We start from the raw sequence: 20,854 nt of genomic DNA on the forward strand, positions 1-20,854 counted from the left end.
AAAATAATCTAAAACCGTCTTTTGTTTTCCCTTTATTTCATGCCGCGAAAAGATGTGAATAATGCAAGTAGTTTCTTTCATTTGACTTAAGTAACAAATTATGTTTGAGCTTTTTGGATAGAATCGAAAAAAGCTCAAAAAATTTTCCCAAGCCGAAACTGTGTGAATGAGCTGGGCATTTAATTGTTTGGTTTTTATTGTTATGTTGCATCCATGATAAAAACTTAATGTTCATAACGCACGAATTTTTAATGACTGTAGAAGAAAAGGTAACAGTTCATTAAATGAATATGAGATTTTTGAATTATCGATGCATAATGGAGATTGAATTGGTGATTTTTCAATCCAATTGTGCCCATAAGTTTTGCAAATTGGTTCGAATGCTTCCCAATAAAAGACGGTGGTGCGCTATAATTGAAACGAATAAAATCAAAGAAGTCACGAATAGCAATCAACTTTTGCCATCATTGTAGTTTTTAATTTTCACATGAACTGGCACTCAAAAAGTCTATCAAATTAAAAAGTTTATTGTTAGAGTTTTGCATTGAAGAAGTTGAAGGAACGAAATGTCGTTGACGCTTTGTTGACACAAATGCAAAATTCTTGGGATACATGAAATGAGTGAAATAAATCTCATTTGAAGATCGTTACGAAATGTTGTACAGGTACTCACATAACATGGACGATCATAATATTCAGTAATAAAAACACAATGATATTTTCACAGAAATCAAATGGAAGTCATTTCGTTCATATTCCAGGCAAGGGGGGCAGGGAGGAAGAGAAAGAAAAAAAGAATTAATCAACTCATATTCGATGTGGGCCAACGTAATCATAAACTTTTTTTTTATAGACGAAACATTTGTAAGTGTATGAGTTTTCATCGGAAATTCCTAGCTTTGTCCTGAATTGATACTCAAAGGGAATGCGTGCCTTCTCTCAAGCGCTTCAATGGATAATATATAATATTAAAGAAATATAATGTCGATTAAAACTTTCGCTGTGAAATGCTGTTGCTGCGAAGGTTGCTGACTTGATTCATGTTACGTGTATGTGTGTATGGTAATCGGATTCTCAGCTAGATAGATTTATGTTCGGTTGAAAGTGAATCAATCATGTTGTGCGTCTTTGATATACCGTACATATTTGAGAAATATACACCAATTTGGGATGGGGTGGGTGGTAATTGGTGGTGTTTATGAAGTTAGAACATTTTATTTTTAGGCTCAACGATAATGAATGAATGTAAAATGCTGAAAACTCCGGAAGAGTGTGAAAATTGGAAAAGACTGCATTAACTGCAATAATCTGGTTTTGTGCTTTCATGAAAAATGTGAGCGAGACCAAAATCCAATTAAAATGAAATTTAACTTAAATAAATTGTATTAATTAACGTGGTAATTATTCGATGTGAATGTGAAAATAAATGTTCTCGTACGATATCCGATCGAAAAATATACACAACGAATAAATAGACAAAATGACTGAGACGACGGTGATTTATGTGATAATTTCTATTGTTTGTCTATTTAATTACGATGTTGGCGTCTTTTTTCGTTTATGTCGCATTCTTTGGTAAGCGAATGACGTGCATATTTTTGTGTACTTTTTTGTATTGACATAAATACGTATACATGCGTCCTTCATAGAAAATAGTCCTTTTTGGCCGCCACAACGAAGAAAATCGACATGTGTTATGTTACCGTCAATACGGTCGATAGAGAAAAAACGCTATGGAATGTTATTCTGAGGTGTGGTACAATTTAAATAAAATATATATCAGCGTTGATCCAACACACACGTGTGTACACGTATATTTTTGTTATTATTTCTTTCATCTCATTAGAATTACCGCTTGGAACATCTGAAATGTTTTGTTTGCCCATGTGATTATATCAAGTAAATAACACAACAAAATATATTTTCACATTTCGTTTTGTCGCATTTAACACTGCAAACAGAACACATGCGCTGGAATGTTTGTTGCTCTTTCAACGGCGACACGAAAAGCATTCGTTTTGAATTTATGTTTTCTGGTGGAGTGTTTTTTTCTTTACCTTTTTTTATGTCTGCGCTTAATTTATTTATGGCATTGACTGAACATAACACGACTAACAATCATTTTTATCATGTTGAAAATGCCAATGGAATGAATACAAACCGCATGGCTAGCGCTATGAAAGTGTCATATTTTGATTTTTACTTTTATTTAGTTACTTTTATTTGGTGTCTGATGAAAAAAAAATAGTTTTGTAAATGCCACTTGTCTCGCATGATGATAAATGTTTACGCGAAAAGACTTCACACACACATACATACACGCGCGCACGAAATTGTATGGAACCACCATAAAACACTATTGAACTCTCACAAACGTCATAAAGTTAGACATTTTTTTTTTTTTTCAAAAAAGACAGAAGCAAAAGCGAAGAAGAAACTACATTCCGACAACTTTAAGTGCTTTCATTAAAAATTGATAGAGGGTCTTTGAATATCCCGTTCGTTTCAACATTTTCGCGTGTATGTGTATTTATTGCATATATACGGTTTCTGTTTTTTGATTCGATCATACAGTAAACAGACTTTTCTCATTTTAAAACAAATATAAATCGTTATTATGTTGCAATGTACATAAATTGTTTCAACAAGAATGTGAGCGAAATGGCAAACCATATAGACATACAAAGATGGAAGTGTGACTCGCTTTAAAAAAAAACTTTTTCTATATATGCATTTGATTGTGTGGAAATTGACAGAAAAGACAAACGGTGAAACTTAGTTTTTTCCCTCTTCAAAATCTTATTACAAACAACTTTTCCGATGGCTTTTCTACTTGGCGTAAAATACATTACTCTCATACTTTATATAAAACATACATTTTATACTCTTTCGTCGCTTCGTTGCTTCTTCTCTTCTTACTTTTTGTTTTAGTTTTCATACAATTGCGCCCCATCGAAATTAAATGAACTAAAGTGTTTCGTTTATATGCATTTTTAGGTGTCGCAGAGAGCAAAAATTCTTGATGAAAAATTTCTTCATCACTTATTTGTTCATATCGCATAATTGAGATCTTTACATTTGGAATGTAGCCAAGTCCAGTCCAGGCCATCATTTTTAATTGTCATAAAATACAACGTCTTTTAATTGGGCATCCATTAAAATTGGCATTAGTTCCGTGTGTTTTTCTCTCTCTCTCTCCGTGTCTTCATTATTATTTGATATGCTTTTTGTCTCATGTCATCCGCATTAAATCTGATGCTTTATTGTTTTTCAAGTGGCAATGTAAGTGTGTAATGGAATTATGTGGTTGTTTAAGTATGCTAGTCTCATAGAAGCTATCTGTGAATTGCATTTCAAATGATATTATTTTCTTCTCTTTCCATTACATTCGCTATCGCTTTTTCGGTATCTTTGGTTGGCCAACCAAAATCATGGCATCGATTGGATGATGCAATTGATTCAATAGAACTAACTACAAATTGAACCATGCTAATTGCATCAATTAAATGAAATTGCATACGAAGAAAAAAAACGATATTCGAATAAATAAAATGTTTGTGAATTCTACTTCCTGCTCGTTAAAAATTGAGAGCAGAAAACTACGGTTGTCATGGAATGTATCTGAAATGTATTTAAAATCAGAAGCAATTTTTATCAAGTAAAAGTAACTTTTATACATGATTTTACTACAACCAACTTGGAAAACGCTTCGGGTTTTTTTTCTTCTTCAACATACTTGTTTTATTTCATCTAAGTGCAATAGTGTCGATGCCAATTGTGAGCTTTCTTTCTGGAGATTTCTTTTTGCTTTGCGATTAAATCAAACTTTATTTATGTGCAGCAACTCTTCGGTTAATTGACATTTTCGATTGAAATCTTAAGCCACACGGAACGAAAAAGAAACTTGACCAAAATTCAATTTGATTTGATCCAAACTATACTAGATCGAATCTTTTATGCTTTGCAGCATTTTGTTTTGGTCATATTGTGGCCTTGTATACGATAGTGTTTGCAGATCGCATATATTTTATCTGATGCAAGCAAAATTATATCTTATTTGATACAAGTTTTGGTCAAGTTAATATAGCTAAAGGGCATTGACGAAAACAAAGAACATTCGCAAATTGCGGTATTACTTCGGCATCCGAATAACTGACACTTAACATTGTGACAAATTTTTGTCAACACAATACGGACGTAAAGTTTTGCAGTTATACGAGACAATATGTACGCTTAAATGAGACGTTAAATGATGTTCTGTAGTATAAATAGAGATTTCGGTCAAGACCAAGGCTATGTATAAACATTCATCTAGGGGATAGACACCAATTTCTAGTACTCTTTTGTTCTCACTGAACGCAAATATTTTGTTTACAAAAATGTACCGTTAATCTCATCATAAGAAAAGTATTGGAAATATATTTTGTATGGATCGGCCGAAGAATCAATATGAACATTTGTTCACAAATATTCTTTTAGTAGCTTCTAGTAGATTCTAGTATTATTTGTGTAAATTTGTGTCTATCCCCTAGACATTCATTCATTCACAGCGAGCGCTATTCGAATTTTAATTGTTTCGCTTTGTTAAATTCTCTATTTACAATTAAAAATTTATCTTCGAAATCGAAAATAAACTTAGCTGTGGCTCAATCAAAGAATTTACCGAAAAGTGTTGAATTATTTAAATGGCCGCACAACTTTGCAGCCAAACCATTGCAAAAATGTAAACACTTTATCGTTGCTTTCGATAAGCACAAACCAAACATTGGAAATGTTTTGAATATATCGGTTGCAATATATTCAAAATCTGAACTGAAGTATGTTTAATCTGAAAACTTTATCATATAACACTCACAGTACATAGACGCGAAATTCGTGTAGATATCATTTTCGTATACAATAATCATTTTTAAATAAATTGAAAACGATTAAAAATGTCATATTCTCAAGAATTATGCTGCAATCTCCGAAAAATATATCGAGCAGATTCCAGTAAGTCTAGAAATGTTCGAAGTGATATTTATAGAATTTCGATTTTGAATATATTGCCAGCGATATATTGAAGATATTTCCAATGTCAGACACAAACTCTGTCTACTTTATCTATCTATCTTCACCGTATTGTGTTCTGTTACGGAATCAACCGTATCTCATAAACCCGTTTCTTTTCGCATCCAAAATTAATCCATCAAAAATTCAAATGCCAAGGCGGCAAGAACATCCTGGGATGCGAGCAAGAAAGTTCTGTATCAAATTTAATTGACTTTTTTTGTGAAAGCTTCAGATTTGTTTCGTGCCATAAACAATTTCCGGTAACTAGCCTGAGGGCACGTTTTCAAAATACTGAAGTGTTCTTATGTTTTATCTTTTTGAGTTGATTTTGGTCTTATTTTTAAAACCTATCAATCGTTGGTGAGCTCAACGCCTAAACTGCATCGGAAAGTATATATCACATTTTATTTGTGAAAGTGTATTTGCAGCCGGAAACTATTTATTCCATATAAACAAGATAATCGTGAAAGTGATAGTAATCATTTTTTTCTCAATAGTTTTTTGAACAAAAAAAATGTTTCCATCAAAAACTTTTAATTAGATTCTTCAGTGTCCATGTAATAAGTTTTTGCCTCCATATGAACATAATCGGAGTATAGTTGAGATGTTTTAGTCTAAAAATTTACCATGTATCGGCAAATGGAGTTGGTGTTAGCTAAGGTGTTTTTGTTTCTTTTCTCTCTCTCCCTTTTTCACGCTTTGATTCATTATATGATACTTGTTCTACTCGCTGTCTGTCATCGTACTAGGATGGTTTTTTGCATCAACATCCATTTTTGTCGTCATTGTCGTTGGTGATTGCAAAATCGATAACATGGGAAAATAATCCATGTGTTGAAAGCATTCGATGTTAGAAAAAAGAAATTGCAGATGTTTATACGAATCCAACAAATCTCTGTACGCACGCAAAATCGTCTCTCGAATTCTTTTTTTTTTTTTATTCTTTGCTCAAAGCCATATTCAGATTGAGTGCTAATGTTCGTCATCAAACAAAAAATCGCATATATACGCTATATACACACGTAAACACAAGAATTATACTGCCGATGGCAAAAAAAAAAATCGGTGGGCGACACACGACCAAAACACTGAACCGAAGAGAAAAAGTCAATTTTTGCCACGCCAGTGATGTGTGAATATTCAAATTGATAAGAAGGCCATGGCAACTTTAGGTTTTTTTTCTTTGAGTGATTGAAAACCCACTAGATGGAAGAATAATGATTTTGTTACGAGATACCAAGAAAAAAAAAACACGTACACACATATCAAAATCACCTTTGAAACTTCTGCTTCTTTGGCAAAAACAAATCTTCCTTATCTCCACGTGTGCCGTATGCTTTCGAATGATGGATAGTTTTTATCTTCTTTATTCTAAGCCGGCGAGTAAGTCTCGGATTATTAGCTAAACTTGTTCACTATGGTTACGAGAAATGGAGATAAAAGAACTACATCAACAAGACACGTATTGTGTTTAACATTTAATTGAGTGCCACTGCGTTGATGAAATCATAAATTAATAAATGTCATACGATGCATGTAGTTGTCTTTTGATGATATGACCCATTGTTGTTGGCTCGAAATTTGCAGTATTGTTTGGTCAGTGGCCGACAGTGATTATTAAGTGGCTTCCATAGCCCATTTAATGAGCTTTTGTTAAATGTGTATGAAAAATTTAAATTAAAAGTCGGTACAACGCACAGTCCATGTTCCAGTTTTATGTAAATACAGATGAAACAAACCAAACAAACACAACGTCGCTTGTTTATCTTTGTGCCCATTAACATTGTGCATTTAAATTACGTTATCCAACTTAAGCGGCTCGAATGCACGCAATTGCCCGAACAAAAGAGATAACCAACCGAAGCCACATCACCAACAAAAGTCGAAATTTTGGTCAAACAACCGAGGCTAATCATGATTCAGTGAAGCCACCCAAAAATGTTCGTTTTGTTTGTCATTGTGTGTGTGTGTGTGTGTGTGTGTGTGTATGCACACTATGTGCGTCACTGTTCTTTCTGCACTCATCGTCCATTTTATTCAGTTGAGAGAAAATCACATAGATAGAAAATGTGACAGAGAAAGAGAGATAGAAAATGAGATAAATCATTATATAATGAACATTATGTTCTGTGTTTATAAAATCTCTGAGGCCAAAGACCGACATCAAAACTATGGCTGGCTAAGACTTCGATGAAATTTTTTGGCTCGAAAAATTGATCTTTTTCTTTGTTTCCGGCACTAAAATGTGAAATTTTTGCAAGTTTTATGATATAATTAAAACAAAAATTCAGCGAGAAAAAAGTTCAAATGATGGAATCAAACAATTTTCATTTGGCTCGGTGTATTTTCAGCCAGCCACATTCAAAACAATACGCCTTTTATACGAAGTGAAACAACCTTAAGGAGACAGATTTCTGTCTCATTCACTCTAATTTCACTCGTTTAGTGCATTGAGACACAATCAAGATTCGAGTTGTTTTACCTGGGGAGCTGCTATCAAGAAACATATTCTTCGTCATTTTCTTCGCTTAAAAACCACACCCAAAGAATGAAGAGAAAATGAGAGAGAAAAATTAAAAGCAAAAAAGTACATCTTTTTTATCTCTTATTAGATGTTCAACTAAAACAAAAGAGCAATGAAAAAGAAGCGAAGAGAATGCAAAAATTAACATAAATCACAATAAAACTAAATGAAAAATGTGATTTTTTTTTTCATCAGTGTTCTGAGAATGATTTGAAACGTATTTTTTTCCTTTGTCCACGTTTTTAATGATACAAAACATATCCATTTTCATGGTAGTTTTGAAAATGTATTGCTCCATTATTTAATGCATACACACAAAAAATAAACCTGACAAATCATTTTAGGATTCCTATTAAAATATTAATTTGTAAGGTTTCCTTATAATATGGCAACATTTTATTAGGAAACCTTTAAATAATAAAACATGTTTTTTTTCAACACAGTGAAGTTGGCTTTGACGTTTAAGCGCGCCAATTTATCAGGATTCCTGTTAAAATATTGCGATTTTATAAGGAAACCTAACAAATTCATTTTTTAATAGGAATCCTAAAATAATTTGTGGGGTTTATCTCTTGTGTGTACAAATGGCAAATATCCAATCATTCAATAATAAATTGAATTAAAGTTGATCGATCGTACAATAAACTCGAAATCTATCTTTTATCGATGAACACGCTATTTTTTAAATGCCGGCACATCGATTGGTCGCTGTTTTACTGGTTGGACCGAAAATGTTGTTACAATTTGAATTAATTCGTATCGATTTGATTGAACGGCTAAATTAGGCAACCCATTTAATAGTTACTGTTTAAATTATTCGACTATTTAGCTATGTTAAAGAGGCATTTTCATTACATGTCATTAAATCAATATTTATTTTAACTAAAACACTGAAAACTCTTGTTTACCATTCTGTGGCGTAGAGCGAGAGAGAAAAAAGAGCATTCACATTGTTTTCTATTAGTTCCTGGGAAATAGTTTCTAGGATAACGTGATACAGTGAAGTTCTAGGAACTATTACATAAGCTGAAATGCGGCATCACTATGAGAGAAATTCAATTTTTTAAGTGGTTCAAAGAAATTTAAAAATTAAATTGTGATCGTTCTTTCGTTCGTAGGAATTGAAAAATAAAAATTTCAGTCCTACGAAAAAAAATCAGTTCTACGAAATTTTATTTCTATTGCCTACGAACGAACGTTCGTAGCCAACAGTATTTTTGAGTGAAATTTCTTCAGATTTGGTGAGATTATGTACTATGGTAAGAAAATAAATTTAACAACTTTCCACGGTGATTACGTTACTACAAACAATTACTTTAGAAAGAAATCTGATCAACTTTGAATCAAAAAAATGCAATAAATGTATGTTCGCAGTAATTTAATCATCATAAAAACTTGTGAATCTTATTTTCTTTCCAAAATACATGAATTTTTGGCTCAAAACCGAAAATTTGGTATGAAGATACCCCTAATATGCATTGTTTCTTTTGGTTTCTTCTAGTTTCTTTTAGTACACAAACAAAAACGCAAATATTCTGCTAGTATTTCTAGTATTGAAGTGTGAAGACATTTATACGGAGAACAATAAAAACCATTATTCTCACTGAACGCAAATATTTCGTTTACAAAAATGTACCGTTAATCTCATCATAAGAAAAGTATTGGCAATGTATTTTGTATGGATTGGTCGAAGTGGGTCGAAGAATCAATATGAACATTTGTTCACAAATATTCTTTTAGTAAATTCTAGTATACTTTTAGTTTTGTATAGTAAAAATTTGTGTCTACCCCCTAGATCGGGCGATAATGAGGGGAGAGAAATGGAAAGATCATCAACTCTTGAGGTCCATAAAAATGCTTGAGATGAGAGCTCACGTAGCACATTTTTCGAAACTAAACATCGAAAAGAATTTCTTTTTTTAATAAATTTGGATTCGTCTATCTTTTTTTTAATATAGCCGGGAAACGAATGAGTAATTTTGCAAAAAAAAAAAAAACAAATATTCCGGTATCTACCAATCTAATTTGAAAATGTATAATACAGTATTTGAACTAAAATTAATTGCTTGTTTATTCAGAAAATTGTGGCTATGTATAAGCGAGTGTGTTTGTGACTCATAACAAGAGCAATAATATACTACTGTCATCCCATTTCACAATTTTAAAATGAACTATAGATTGGGACATAGTAATGCCCAAAGCATTTGCGTCGTTATGATAATTGATTTGTTATATAGATAACCAATCAATGAAATAGAAACGCATTTCAATTTTGTATCCTAAAATGTATAAATGTATAAATGTATAGTGTTGCGAATGTAACCCGTGTGGAAAAAAGTGACTAACTGACTGACTGGTTAGCTGAAATCGACTGAAATTGTTTTTTTTTTTTACTGAAGTCGTCTATGTATATCATTTTAAACAGATGACTAATTTGGGACGTTTTTGTCTATATAGTGAACTGCGATTGAAGTTGAATTAAGTTGTATTGACTGAAAAATCATCCAAATCAACTTAAAACAACTTCAATCACAGTTCACTATATAGACAAAAACGTCCCAAATCAGTTATCATATCAGAGGATATCCACGCGATAAGGATGATCAAGTTTCAAATAAGAAATGCACACGTTGCTGACGTTTGTGAATTCGACTTACCTGTTTTAACTAGTTTGAATGTGACATTGTTATGCGATTTAATGGTTTCATTGAATGTAATATGAGTACAATCTTTTAAAATTCCTGATGAGGTAGCCATTATTCGTGTAGTGGTCGTGGTTTGAAATGACGGGTATTCACTAAAATTATTTATATAATTGTTGCTGCTGCAAGAGGTGCCCGACAAGGCACCTCCACTACGCCAACTGTTGAATAGACTACGACTTGTTTTTGGGACGTTGTCTATAACATATTTTGAGTGCATTCGTTGTTGTTGTTGTATTCCGTTGACGCATTTTGACCGAAGATCCGTTTAGATATTGTTGTTGTTGTTGAGTGTTATAGACAGAAAAAGAGCATCATGGTGTGTTAGTTTTTCCCCCACAAAGCACATAACATCGTGTTTATGATGACAACGGCAAACATACCCCAGATGCAGCATTGATAAGCCAAAAAGAAAGATTTAAAGACAGAGAGAGAGAGAGCACAAAAAACGAGAACGAAAAGAGAAAAAAGAAAATGGTATTTTTAGTTATATTATTACACACTGAGTGGATCATGTATTAGTTTCATGAAATGGGATAAAATACACACGCAAAAACACAACCAAAACGAACAAAAGACCAAAAGAAAGTGTTTTCACAAACATCAGTTTTATGTTTTTGAAGCCATTGAATTTTCATCAAATTTTGGGTTTGATTTAGTTACTCTTATAAACTACTTAAATTAGTATATTTTGTGTTATTTTCCATCGAAAATTTTAGAAATGTCTTTAACATTATTATTAAACCAACCAACTGAAGATATTCTACGAGAAAATAAGCTTTTTAATTATGATTCATGTGGCGTTTTGACATTTAATGTATGTACACATTAAATTAAGAAAATAGAGAGAGGGAGATTGCTGTTTTCATGTTTATACTTGGTTTTTTTTTTATTTCTTCTTCAAACTCAAATACACATCCGGCAAATGGGTTAAAGAAAATAATGCGTAACTGTTGCTTTTTGTCAGTTACTTTTATTCTTGAATTATTTATACGTATTTTATTTATTCATAAGACGTGAGCAAAAGACGTGCATACAGTAAAAATTGTTTGATTCAAAAGCATTCGGGGTAGAGATGTATTTGATGGTAATGGTATGGCAAAAAAAAGAGTACAGGAATCGAATGAATAAAAACAAAGCAAAACAATGTGGAAAAAAACGGCTTCATTTTTATACCGCCTACACAACAACAACTGTTTACGATACGAATTTCAATGTTTATGTAGATCTACTGCTGTTGCTACTCTTCAAAGCTCCTCTACATTGGATGTGGTCGATTTTTACCATTAAAAATATGTAAACTTTTACGCGTTGCACACAACGGCGTCAAGTGTGTGGTAGGCAACCCCCATTGTTTCGATACATATACATACAGGTGGAAGCAGAAAGAAAACAAACGCACAGCGTTCATACAGTACGAAACTTTAAAACTGCAGGCAATTTCATGCTGCCATTTTACGCCATGTATTTATTTGGTTTTGAATTTTTTTTACAAAGGTATACTTAAGCTTCCAAAGCTTTGCATTCCAACCGGAAACTGAATTAAACAATAGACCTGCAACACCTTTACCCAATCGATATTTAAATTTAGATTAAAGTGAACTAATATAGTGCTTGGCGGTTGCTTGTACGATCATCGTTCACTTGAAATGCTGACTTTTTTTTTAAATGAGCACTTGTATTACGTGAGGCCTCCATTTACAAAAAGGTTCAAAGCATTCAAATGATTTGCCGTCACAATTCATTTTTAAGTCAATTGAACAAACGAATACATTCATTTGAATGTTAACATGTGTGCCGACTCGACAGTGCCGTGTGCGAGCGTCATGCCAAACAAAATGAAAATTATTCACTCATAAAAGAAACATATTTTTGACATTAAATTTACCGACCAAACGTAATACAGCTAATTTTAATATCACATCACATTTTGAGCACACAGTATGTGTCGTGTGGGTGTGTGTATGGAGTTTCATTATTCATATATATTCTCCTGACACTGCAAGTCTACATATTGCTCATTGCGATCCGGTTCCATGGAGTACCTCCATATGCGATGGCTGCGATTCACTGTTCGCGTTTTTCATGCTATTTTTCGGCATCAGTTCGCTTTCTATCACTTGTCGAATTCAGTTTTTATATAAGTATGTATTTTGTGTTATTTACCCGTTTCACGGGTTTCTATACAATAATTGCAATGTTCCATCTTTGCACCGCTGTTTACTCTTGCGTATTTTAATATTTCATAAACATAAATTTCAAATTAAAACAATAATGAATGATGAATTCATACATACCATATATACACACATAAAATACTTGTGTACTTGTGCATCCATATTCTCTTCATACATACACGAGAGCGTTATTCATGATTCAAAAATCACGAAAAGCATACAGAATTACAAAACCAGAAGAAAAAAAACGTTGCGATGGACGTGTGCACGTATTTCAGTGTAACATTGTGTTTTTTTCTGAACGCTGTTAAAAGTGATGGCGCAAGGTGTGCAAAAAAGAAACACAATAGCATATGACGGAGATTGTCGACAACAAATTCCATGTTGGCTGAATTGTCAGAACGTTCATTTTTCAACTATTCAAATCACTATGTATATATTTTATGAATTCGGAATGAGAGAAAGATAGAGAGAGCAAAAATACACGTATTATTATCTAATTCAATGGTGTCTTGTTCAGAATTTAGCACAGTTTACTGGATGCAATCACTGCCATAGATAAATTCATGAACTGTTAAACGAACTCATCCCCGATCATTCACATCGTCATTCAAATGCGTAATAAATCATTCGGTACAAATATACATGCTATTATTGATTCATTTCATCGATGTTATTGTTTCGCTTGTTCGCATATAAATTGAACATTTATGCACGCTTAGGTATTTCAATTGTTTTCAATTCTATTATTCAGCATATTTACTCTACTCGTTCTCATCATTCCCGGATTATCTCGACATAGATAGAATGGTATTTAAATGATATCGATTGAAGTGCCACTGATTTTCTTAAGCAATATGGTCCGAAAAATTAACGATGTTTTGATCTCTTTATCTCTCTCACTCTCTCCATATATCGAATTTCCTAGCATTTTTTGAAATTGGCGCAACTTAGGTGCTTAATTTGTACAAACAGCTGCTTCAAAATATCTTGAAGCAAAAAATTAAAATGATTTTCTTATACCACACCTTCCGCTTGAATAATGTCTTGTATCACCATGACAAAGTATGATTAATTCCATATTGTCATTCCAAAACATTCATGTAAAATATCAGATATCGTCCGCTTGCTTTTCGAAAAAGCACATGTCTTAAGTCTACTTTATTTTAAATGAATCGTTTTTGTCATTGTTTCATTCATCTGCTCGGCACTCAGGCTTACTCTCATTTTATTAAAGTTTAAATGTGTACGAGAATTTATGTACAGTTTGAAGTTTCAATTCTTTCTTCTAAATATTGTGTAGCCCCATAATACCACAATGTGGATGGTATATTATAAGCTTTGTACCACACCGAAATTATGCTCCATAAGAGACTGTATAAAATGCAAAACTGTGGCACTGCTAGCGCCACTATGGACAACTATGAAGGTCTAGTCTGTTGTTTGCAACTGAGCAAAAGTCTTTTCACTATTTGGTGGCAAATTAGTGTAAATAACACTGAATTCCGTCGTGGCGCTAGCAGTGTGACAGTTTGGGTAAAATTTCGGTACGCTTTGTACCAAATGTAATGTGTATTGTTGTGCCTAGATGGTAAAATACCGTAAGCTAGACTTTGCATTTCTATATTTGGACGTAGGAAGTTAATGTGTGTATAAAGAGCATACAAATTTCCGTGTTGTTTTAGGAAGGACATTTTCGGAACTTCAACAACTGTATCTTTGTATTTTGCTGTAATTACGTGCATTTTAATGTGGAAAGCAAAACGCTTTCTTCTCTTTTTGATTTTTTTATTTCGAGAAAACACAGTGTGCAAGAAAAGTATTGCTTAATCACACCTGCTGCTCAGAATACTGCTGCTCGAACTACTCTGAAAAGCTTACTATTGTGTCGAAACAAAAAGAAACAATAGTGTAAAAACTTTTGAGAACTTCAGTAGAAAACTCGGAGAAATGTTTATTTTGGACACAAAAGTGCTAAGGGGTAGGTACAAACTAGAAAACAAAAAAAGCTTAGAAATATTAGGACTTATTAGGTCCTGTCAAATGTACAAATTATATGCGATTTATTAAAAAAAATTGGGAAAAATTAGCAATATTTTAGCCCGTGCCTCACCCCTAGCAAAAATGTCATTTAACAATTCTATATAAAACAAGCCGTTCATGGATACATCATTTACCATAGTAATAATGTCGAAATTTGACTTAAAATTATCAAAAAATGGAACGTTGGTTCCGGAAATTGCTAAAAATAAACACTTTTTGAGTTTATTTTGATTGAAATTTGTTCATATCAATGCTTTCGTTTGAATTCATTGTGAGCTTAAAAAGTTAAGCCATTTGCTTTGATAAATGAAACGGTCGGATAAGAACGGTGTAGAAAAGTTGATCTTACCAATATAAAACCTGGTTTATTTTGTCGGCATAAAGTTTTTTTTATATCGAAAATGAACATTGTTTACCACATCAAGATAGAAGTTTAAACGTGAACTAAAACTAAAAGGATGATGCTTTGCACACGCCACATTCCTAACCATGTTTAAGCATTGAATCAACATCTGTACAAAATAATATAATGTTGACTTTGTATGGCATTTTCTCGCTTTTATTTTGGCACTTTCTTAACATTCTTAACATTCTTCACATTAATCAAATTAGGAAGTTATTTTTATTCATCTAATTTTTGTGGTGGCCAGTATTTTTAGCTGTATTATTTAACCATGTTTCTTTATGGATGATTCCCATTTGGGCGACCTTACACAATACCAAATGTGTTATAGACGTTTTGGTCACTGCAAAAATCGAATTTACTTCATTCAGGCCTCAACACACACACACACCGAATACAAACAGATTAAACACACGCATATGGTCATAAATTGCAATTTCAGATTTAATTACAAAACCGACGAATGAACGATACATTGAAATTGAAGCTGACATTCTTGGAATTTGTTTGGCTGCATTATTATGGAAATAATTTCAGAAGCATTTCGTGAATGTTTTTACTTCTGAAGATGGATGCGAGATCGAGTGAGAGAGTGTGTGTGTTTGTACAGTAAAATTATTTGCAGATTCACTTAATGCGTTTTGGCCGCAAATCAACAATAATAATATCAGCCGCAAATCAAACTTTAGCAATTGCCTTGGATTACTTCCATTTTCCTTTTTCATCTATAGAACTAAATAATTAGCTACGATTACCAAAGTTTTGTTGCAAATAGATAAAACGATGAAACAAAAAACATTGAATAACAAGGTACAATCAATTCCGACGATTTGGCTTGTATTTTATTTGCAACGCATGTGATGCATTAACCGAAAAATGTGGAAGATAGAGACAGACAGATAGAGCATGTGCATATGGGATACATCGTTCATCACTAACTAATTTCATGAAACGTTCAAAATGTATTTCTAGCGTTAGCGTCATCCTGTATTTTATAGAGTTGGAAGATAGAATTTTATATGAGTTTTAACTTTGTTACATAAATAGTGGCGGCAACCACTAGTTGCCTAGAATGGGGACGACCGCATTGAAATTATGAATGCCATACCGCCCCACCGCCGAAAAAAAGAACTATCGCGATAGAAATTCTCAGCATGACTAGGCAAACCATTGACATCGTTTGTAATTTTAAATAAAAATGTAGTCATGATTTTTGTTTTTATATTCCCCGCATTCCAGGTGGAGGATGAATTGCATTGCAAACACAGCTTGCTTGCATATTTTCCATACTTTGGGGATATTTTCCATCCACAAGAAATGCATGCAATTTTATGACTGCTTCATTAAGCTTCAGTAATAAGCACGCACTTTTTTCATTCCGTTTCCATTAAAATATAACTTTGAAAAAAGCGTATAAAAAGTAAAATATTTTTCTCTTCTCTTTTTTTTGTTCGCTGATTCAAAAGTTTCTGTGGAAAGCTTTAAATGTTTGAGTTGAATGAAATATTTCTGTTGGAATATTGCTGAAAGATATTTGAATTTGGCCATCGAGCCAAAATCGAAGCTCCAATCATACAAAATCACGATGGTTTGGTGAGAAAAATGCAACCACAAATACATCGCAAAAAAATAAAACAATGTTCGTTCATTTTATGAATAAAAAGATGAACGAAGCACAATGATGTGCGCAGCATGGAGGCGAAATTTGATTCGAATGAAAAGCATCATTGCATTAGTTGCATGAAAAAAAATCTACACTGCATATGGTTGTGCGCTTAGTTACCGTTTTGGCAAGTTAAAAAATACCAAAATATTCGAAATGATACACAGAGGTAAATGGATGATGATAGAGAGGGAAAAAATCTCTGGATTGTGTACAGAGAACGTTCGTGTATAAAATCACTTGACAATAATTCAACATTCACACGCGCACACAATGGCATAGCTCGGATTCTATACAATGTTCCGTTCTTTTTTTTTTCTAGTACACATTTCCATCTATAGAAATTCATCTAATTACATTGTTTACAAATGCAATTCGCTTTTAAGTTTGTTTAATTTATTTTCGCTGTTCCATATGTTCGTTGATATTTGCACTGTTTATGGAACTTTTAACTTTTGCTCAACATTGTTTCAACCCTTTTTTCATGAGAGTTGCTTTTTTGTTGTTATGTCTTCGCTTGTTTTGACTCTATTGTCTGTGTCTGTGTTTCTTTTGAAAATACATTTTCAGCTTCATTCATGCGAGCATTGTTGTTTACGATAAGGAAGCAATGTGAACATGATTATTTTGTCACTGTGCTTGAAAATGAGAATTGTTGATAAATTATTTTGTACCACTTGACACGCATGCATACAATCATAGAACAATGATTATATTTGGCAAACGGCCACCGAAGTTCCAATGTGAAAATAAAAAGACGGCAACATTTTGATCAAATTAGATCATTTATTGTGATGAAAAGATAGAATGTAACAGTGTCAAATGACAACATACCGATTTGTGACACACCGTAAATGTCGTGACATCGACATAATTTCATTAACCTTGTTTGTTACATTGAAATCATTAGCATTTAGTAAGGTGTACTGTGAAGTGTGTTCGTAGCGGAGCGCGCCCGCATCAAACTTGGATGCTTGTAGATGAAAATGATAGTTGGGCCAAAAATAAATGTTTTCACATACATACGGTAAGTGTCGGTATTGGTATCCACATCAAAAACACTTCGTTAACTATTGACCTATTGAACTGTGGCATTTTGAACCAACAACATTAATTTTCAACATCACAACCCACTCACATCAATTTATAGATGGCATGTGCACCCGCGTCCCACATACCCATAAGATGCAACATAGTCAGAAGTCAATCATTTTTCACTTTTACATCTTCCGATCTCAATCCATCGTTCGCAGTAAACACAATTTAATTGAGGACCATGTTAAACAAGCTAAATATACACCGCGTAAAAATATGCATCAATGTAAAAGGACATTCATCAATTCTCACTCACACTGTAATCCCCTCCCCCTTTTTTTGAAAAATGGCATATTCATTGATGGAAAACAAATTCATCATGTTGTTCAATGCATTCGCATTTGATGGAATAGTACTAAAAGCATCGAACCCTTGACGACAACTTTCAATAACGCCTTGAAAATCGATGCCATTATCTTTTCTCCTTTCTTTTCAAAATTATAGTGCGTCATTTATATGCTTTATACATTTATCAACTCTTCCTCGTTTTTTATATACACATCACAATCGCATTTTCATCGCATAGCCATTGTCGATAAATTCCTTTTTACTATTTGCTTTTCATTCAATACTCTTTTTTTATTTGCCGCATCGATCGATTTGATTTTCAAAACGTTCAATTGCATTTATTGTGCACATGTTTTTAATGTCAATCGATTCAGAAATTTTTTGACACACACATATATATACGTCAAGATGTTCCTTGACGTCAATTGGCAACTACGAGTGCGTGTGACAGTTTGAAATGCAGATAATAAAAAAATACTATAAATGCAACATATCGAGCAATAGTCCGTGTCCACCATAAAACACTTTATCTATTGTTTGATTTTCGAATGAAAATTGCAAAATATGGCATTCAAATACAGTGGACCAGAAGGAATCCCTGTCTCACTTGAACTTTCATTGTGTGTCATTATTCTTGTTCAGCTGGACATAGATTTAAATTTGCGTAATGACTCAATTTACCTGCCAATATTATACGCTTTTATGACGGCACTCAACAGTTTTTGTTCGGTTATTGTCGTTGCTTTGGCATATTGTTCCATTTAAATTGACAGATTTTTCGACAGCCCACAGCGACACAATCGATGTTGTGCTTTTTTTGTGTCAATCAATATGGTGTCGCGAGTAACAAATTTTACCACGAATATAAAGAGAAAAGATTTCGAGTAGAGAAATTTGTTTCAACACGAAAATAAATTGGGTTTACAAACGTTTGTCGGGCAAACCGTATCGATTTTATGTCAAACAATTTTACCTGAAAAATTTAAGTTTGTTTAATTAAAGAGAAAATGATTTTCTCCGCGTAGGATGACGTATTTGGCACAGGGTATAATTGATCACTGTCAACTTTACGGTCAACTGTGAAAAGAAAATCGTGAAATTTAATTTTCGATGTTGAAACAATTTCTCTTTCGTTAAAATCTACTTAAATACGTAAAATATATAAAAAGTGCAAAATAATAATGATACTCGGCGTATTTGATTTCGTTAGTTACATATTTGATCATATCTGAATGAAAGTTTTGCATTAATTGTTTAAATTTGACGATATTCCCAGTGAATGTGTACATAGCTGTTTTTCTTGGATAAAAAACTTTCATACAAATCAAACTATGTTGAATTTTTGCGGGCGTGGAAAGTTTATACACCACCATGGTAAACGATTAACAAATGAGTTTGTTCAGCATGTGAAGCATTACTATGTCATTTGAAATAACTTAAAATCCAATATACCATCAGACAGCCAAATGAATAATTGATGCACATACCATAAACTAATACGTTGTATATTCACTGTATTTCGACTGTCGCTCATATAAGCTAGCTGCATATGCATTGCACTTTATGAAGAATGCATCTACAACATTTTCCAGACTATGAAATCGCACTCGCAAAACACTGTCCTTGCTCACAGAAAAATGCGCGGATATTTTAAATCCAGAAATCGGTTAAAATCAGAGCGTTGAGGACGATGTGATCAACACGAGTCATATGTATTGCAGCTGTTTCTATGTTGCAGTCAGAAATATATTTATCTGCCGTCATCTGGATATTTCAGCTCATCTGGATGCCGTCAGCAGATGATACGAATTGAAAACAATAGAAGTGATTGTTATAGTAATACCAGTATATAACAAGCTTATATACCTATAACAATCACTTCCATTGTTTTCACTTCGTATCATCTGCTGACGATATCCAGATGAGCTGTAATATCCAGATGACGGCAGCTAAATATATTGTCTGGTTGCAGTAGAAAGACGGCCAAAAACAGAAAAAAAAAACTCCCGATTCATTTTCTCGCTTTTCCGATGGAAAATTCCATATAAATACCGAAATTTTTCACTCCTTATTAGGGTGCACCGTGAGTTCTTGACTTTTGGAAAACTTTGGACGAATGATTTGAGCTGGAAGTAAATCTTGTGAAGCAGGTAGACAATTCATATTAGTATGTAGTGTCTGAGTTTTTTTTGTTTGTTCGCATTTTTTTCGCAGTTCAGAACGAACACGAATACGAATGTGGTCTTCAGACGATTCCATGCTCTGAAATTTCCTCTCTTTCTCTCGATGTGGTCTATTTACATTTTGTTCTTTCTTATTCTTGAACTCATTGTAAACCGTTGCCATTGTTTCGTCGTACAATGCATATATGCATCTAATTGAAAGTCCCAAGTTGCCATGAAATGGCTGCTGGTAATATACAATGACATATTTGGCAGTAAACACTCCCAGTCAATCGTTAACATTAGTCAAACATTTTCACGATTCGATGGCATTACTGTCGTTGGTGTAACGACTATGTTTCTGAGTTAACCGCATGCAGCTTTCTCTCTTGATTATTTACTTATATTTATACGTTTTCAATTTCAGGCACCTTTTCAACTGCGTCAGCGCTTTTTATTACTACCACATATTTCTGCATATTTTTATTATTTCTCCCACTCAATTTTAATGCTGCCAATGGGGAATTTTATTGTGATTGCTTTGTACGGTTAGTTATTATGCGTTTGCATTCTTGTTTTCTCCCCTTTTCACCATTTAAACACGCACACACACACGCAACAAAAATAGAAATATTTAATGCATTTGAAATGAGTCTAGGGATCACAAATTCAATGCACTCGAAGACAATATAGTTGTGGTGAACAAAAAAAAAAAAATCAATGGCAAAAGAATTCAGTCGTCCAC

The 20,854-nt window shown here is 33.1% G+C and overlaps 1 protein-coding gene across 8 annotated transcripts in view; it reads right to left on the reverse strand.

Moving 5' to 3' along the window:
- The window catches only part of LOC116349649, a 101,381-nt gene that overhangs the window by 38,651 nt on the left and 41,876 nt on the right, over positions 1 to 20,854 (reverse strand). For all 8 annotated transcript variants that reach the window (XM_031781239.1, XM_031781190.1, XM_031781204.1 and 5 more), the window contains one exon: positions 10,234 to 10,476. In XM_031781239.1, the coding sequence (XP_031637099.1) occupies positions 10,234 to 10,333 (100 nt within the window). In that variant the 5' untranslated portion in view covers positions 10,334 to 10,476. The remainder of the gene's footprint in view (positions 1 to 10,233; positions 10,477 to 20,854) is intronic.

The sequence above is a fragment of the Contarinia nasturtii genome, unplaced genomic scaffold, assembly GCF_009176525.2.
Source record: "Contarinia nasturtii isolate CC-2019 unplaced genomic scaffold, AAFC_CNas_1.1 Cnas_scaffold_129, whole genome shotgun sequence".
Lineage (NCBI taxonomy): Eukaryota > Metazoa > Arthropoda > Insecta > Diptera > Cecidomyiidae > Contarinia > Contarinia nasturtii.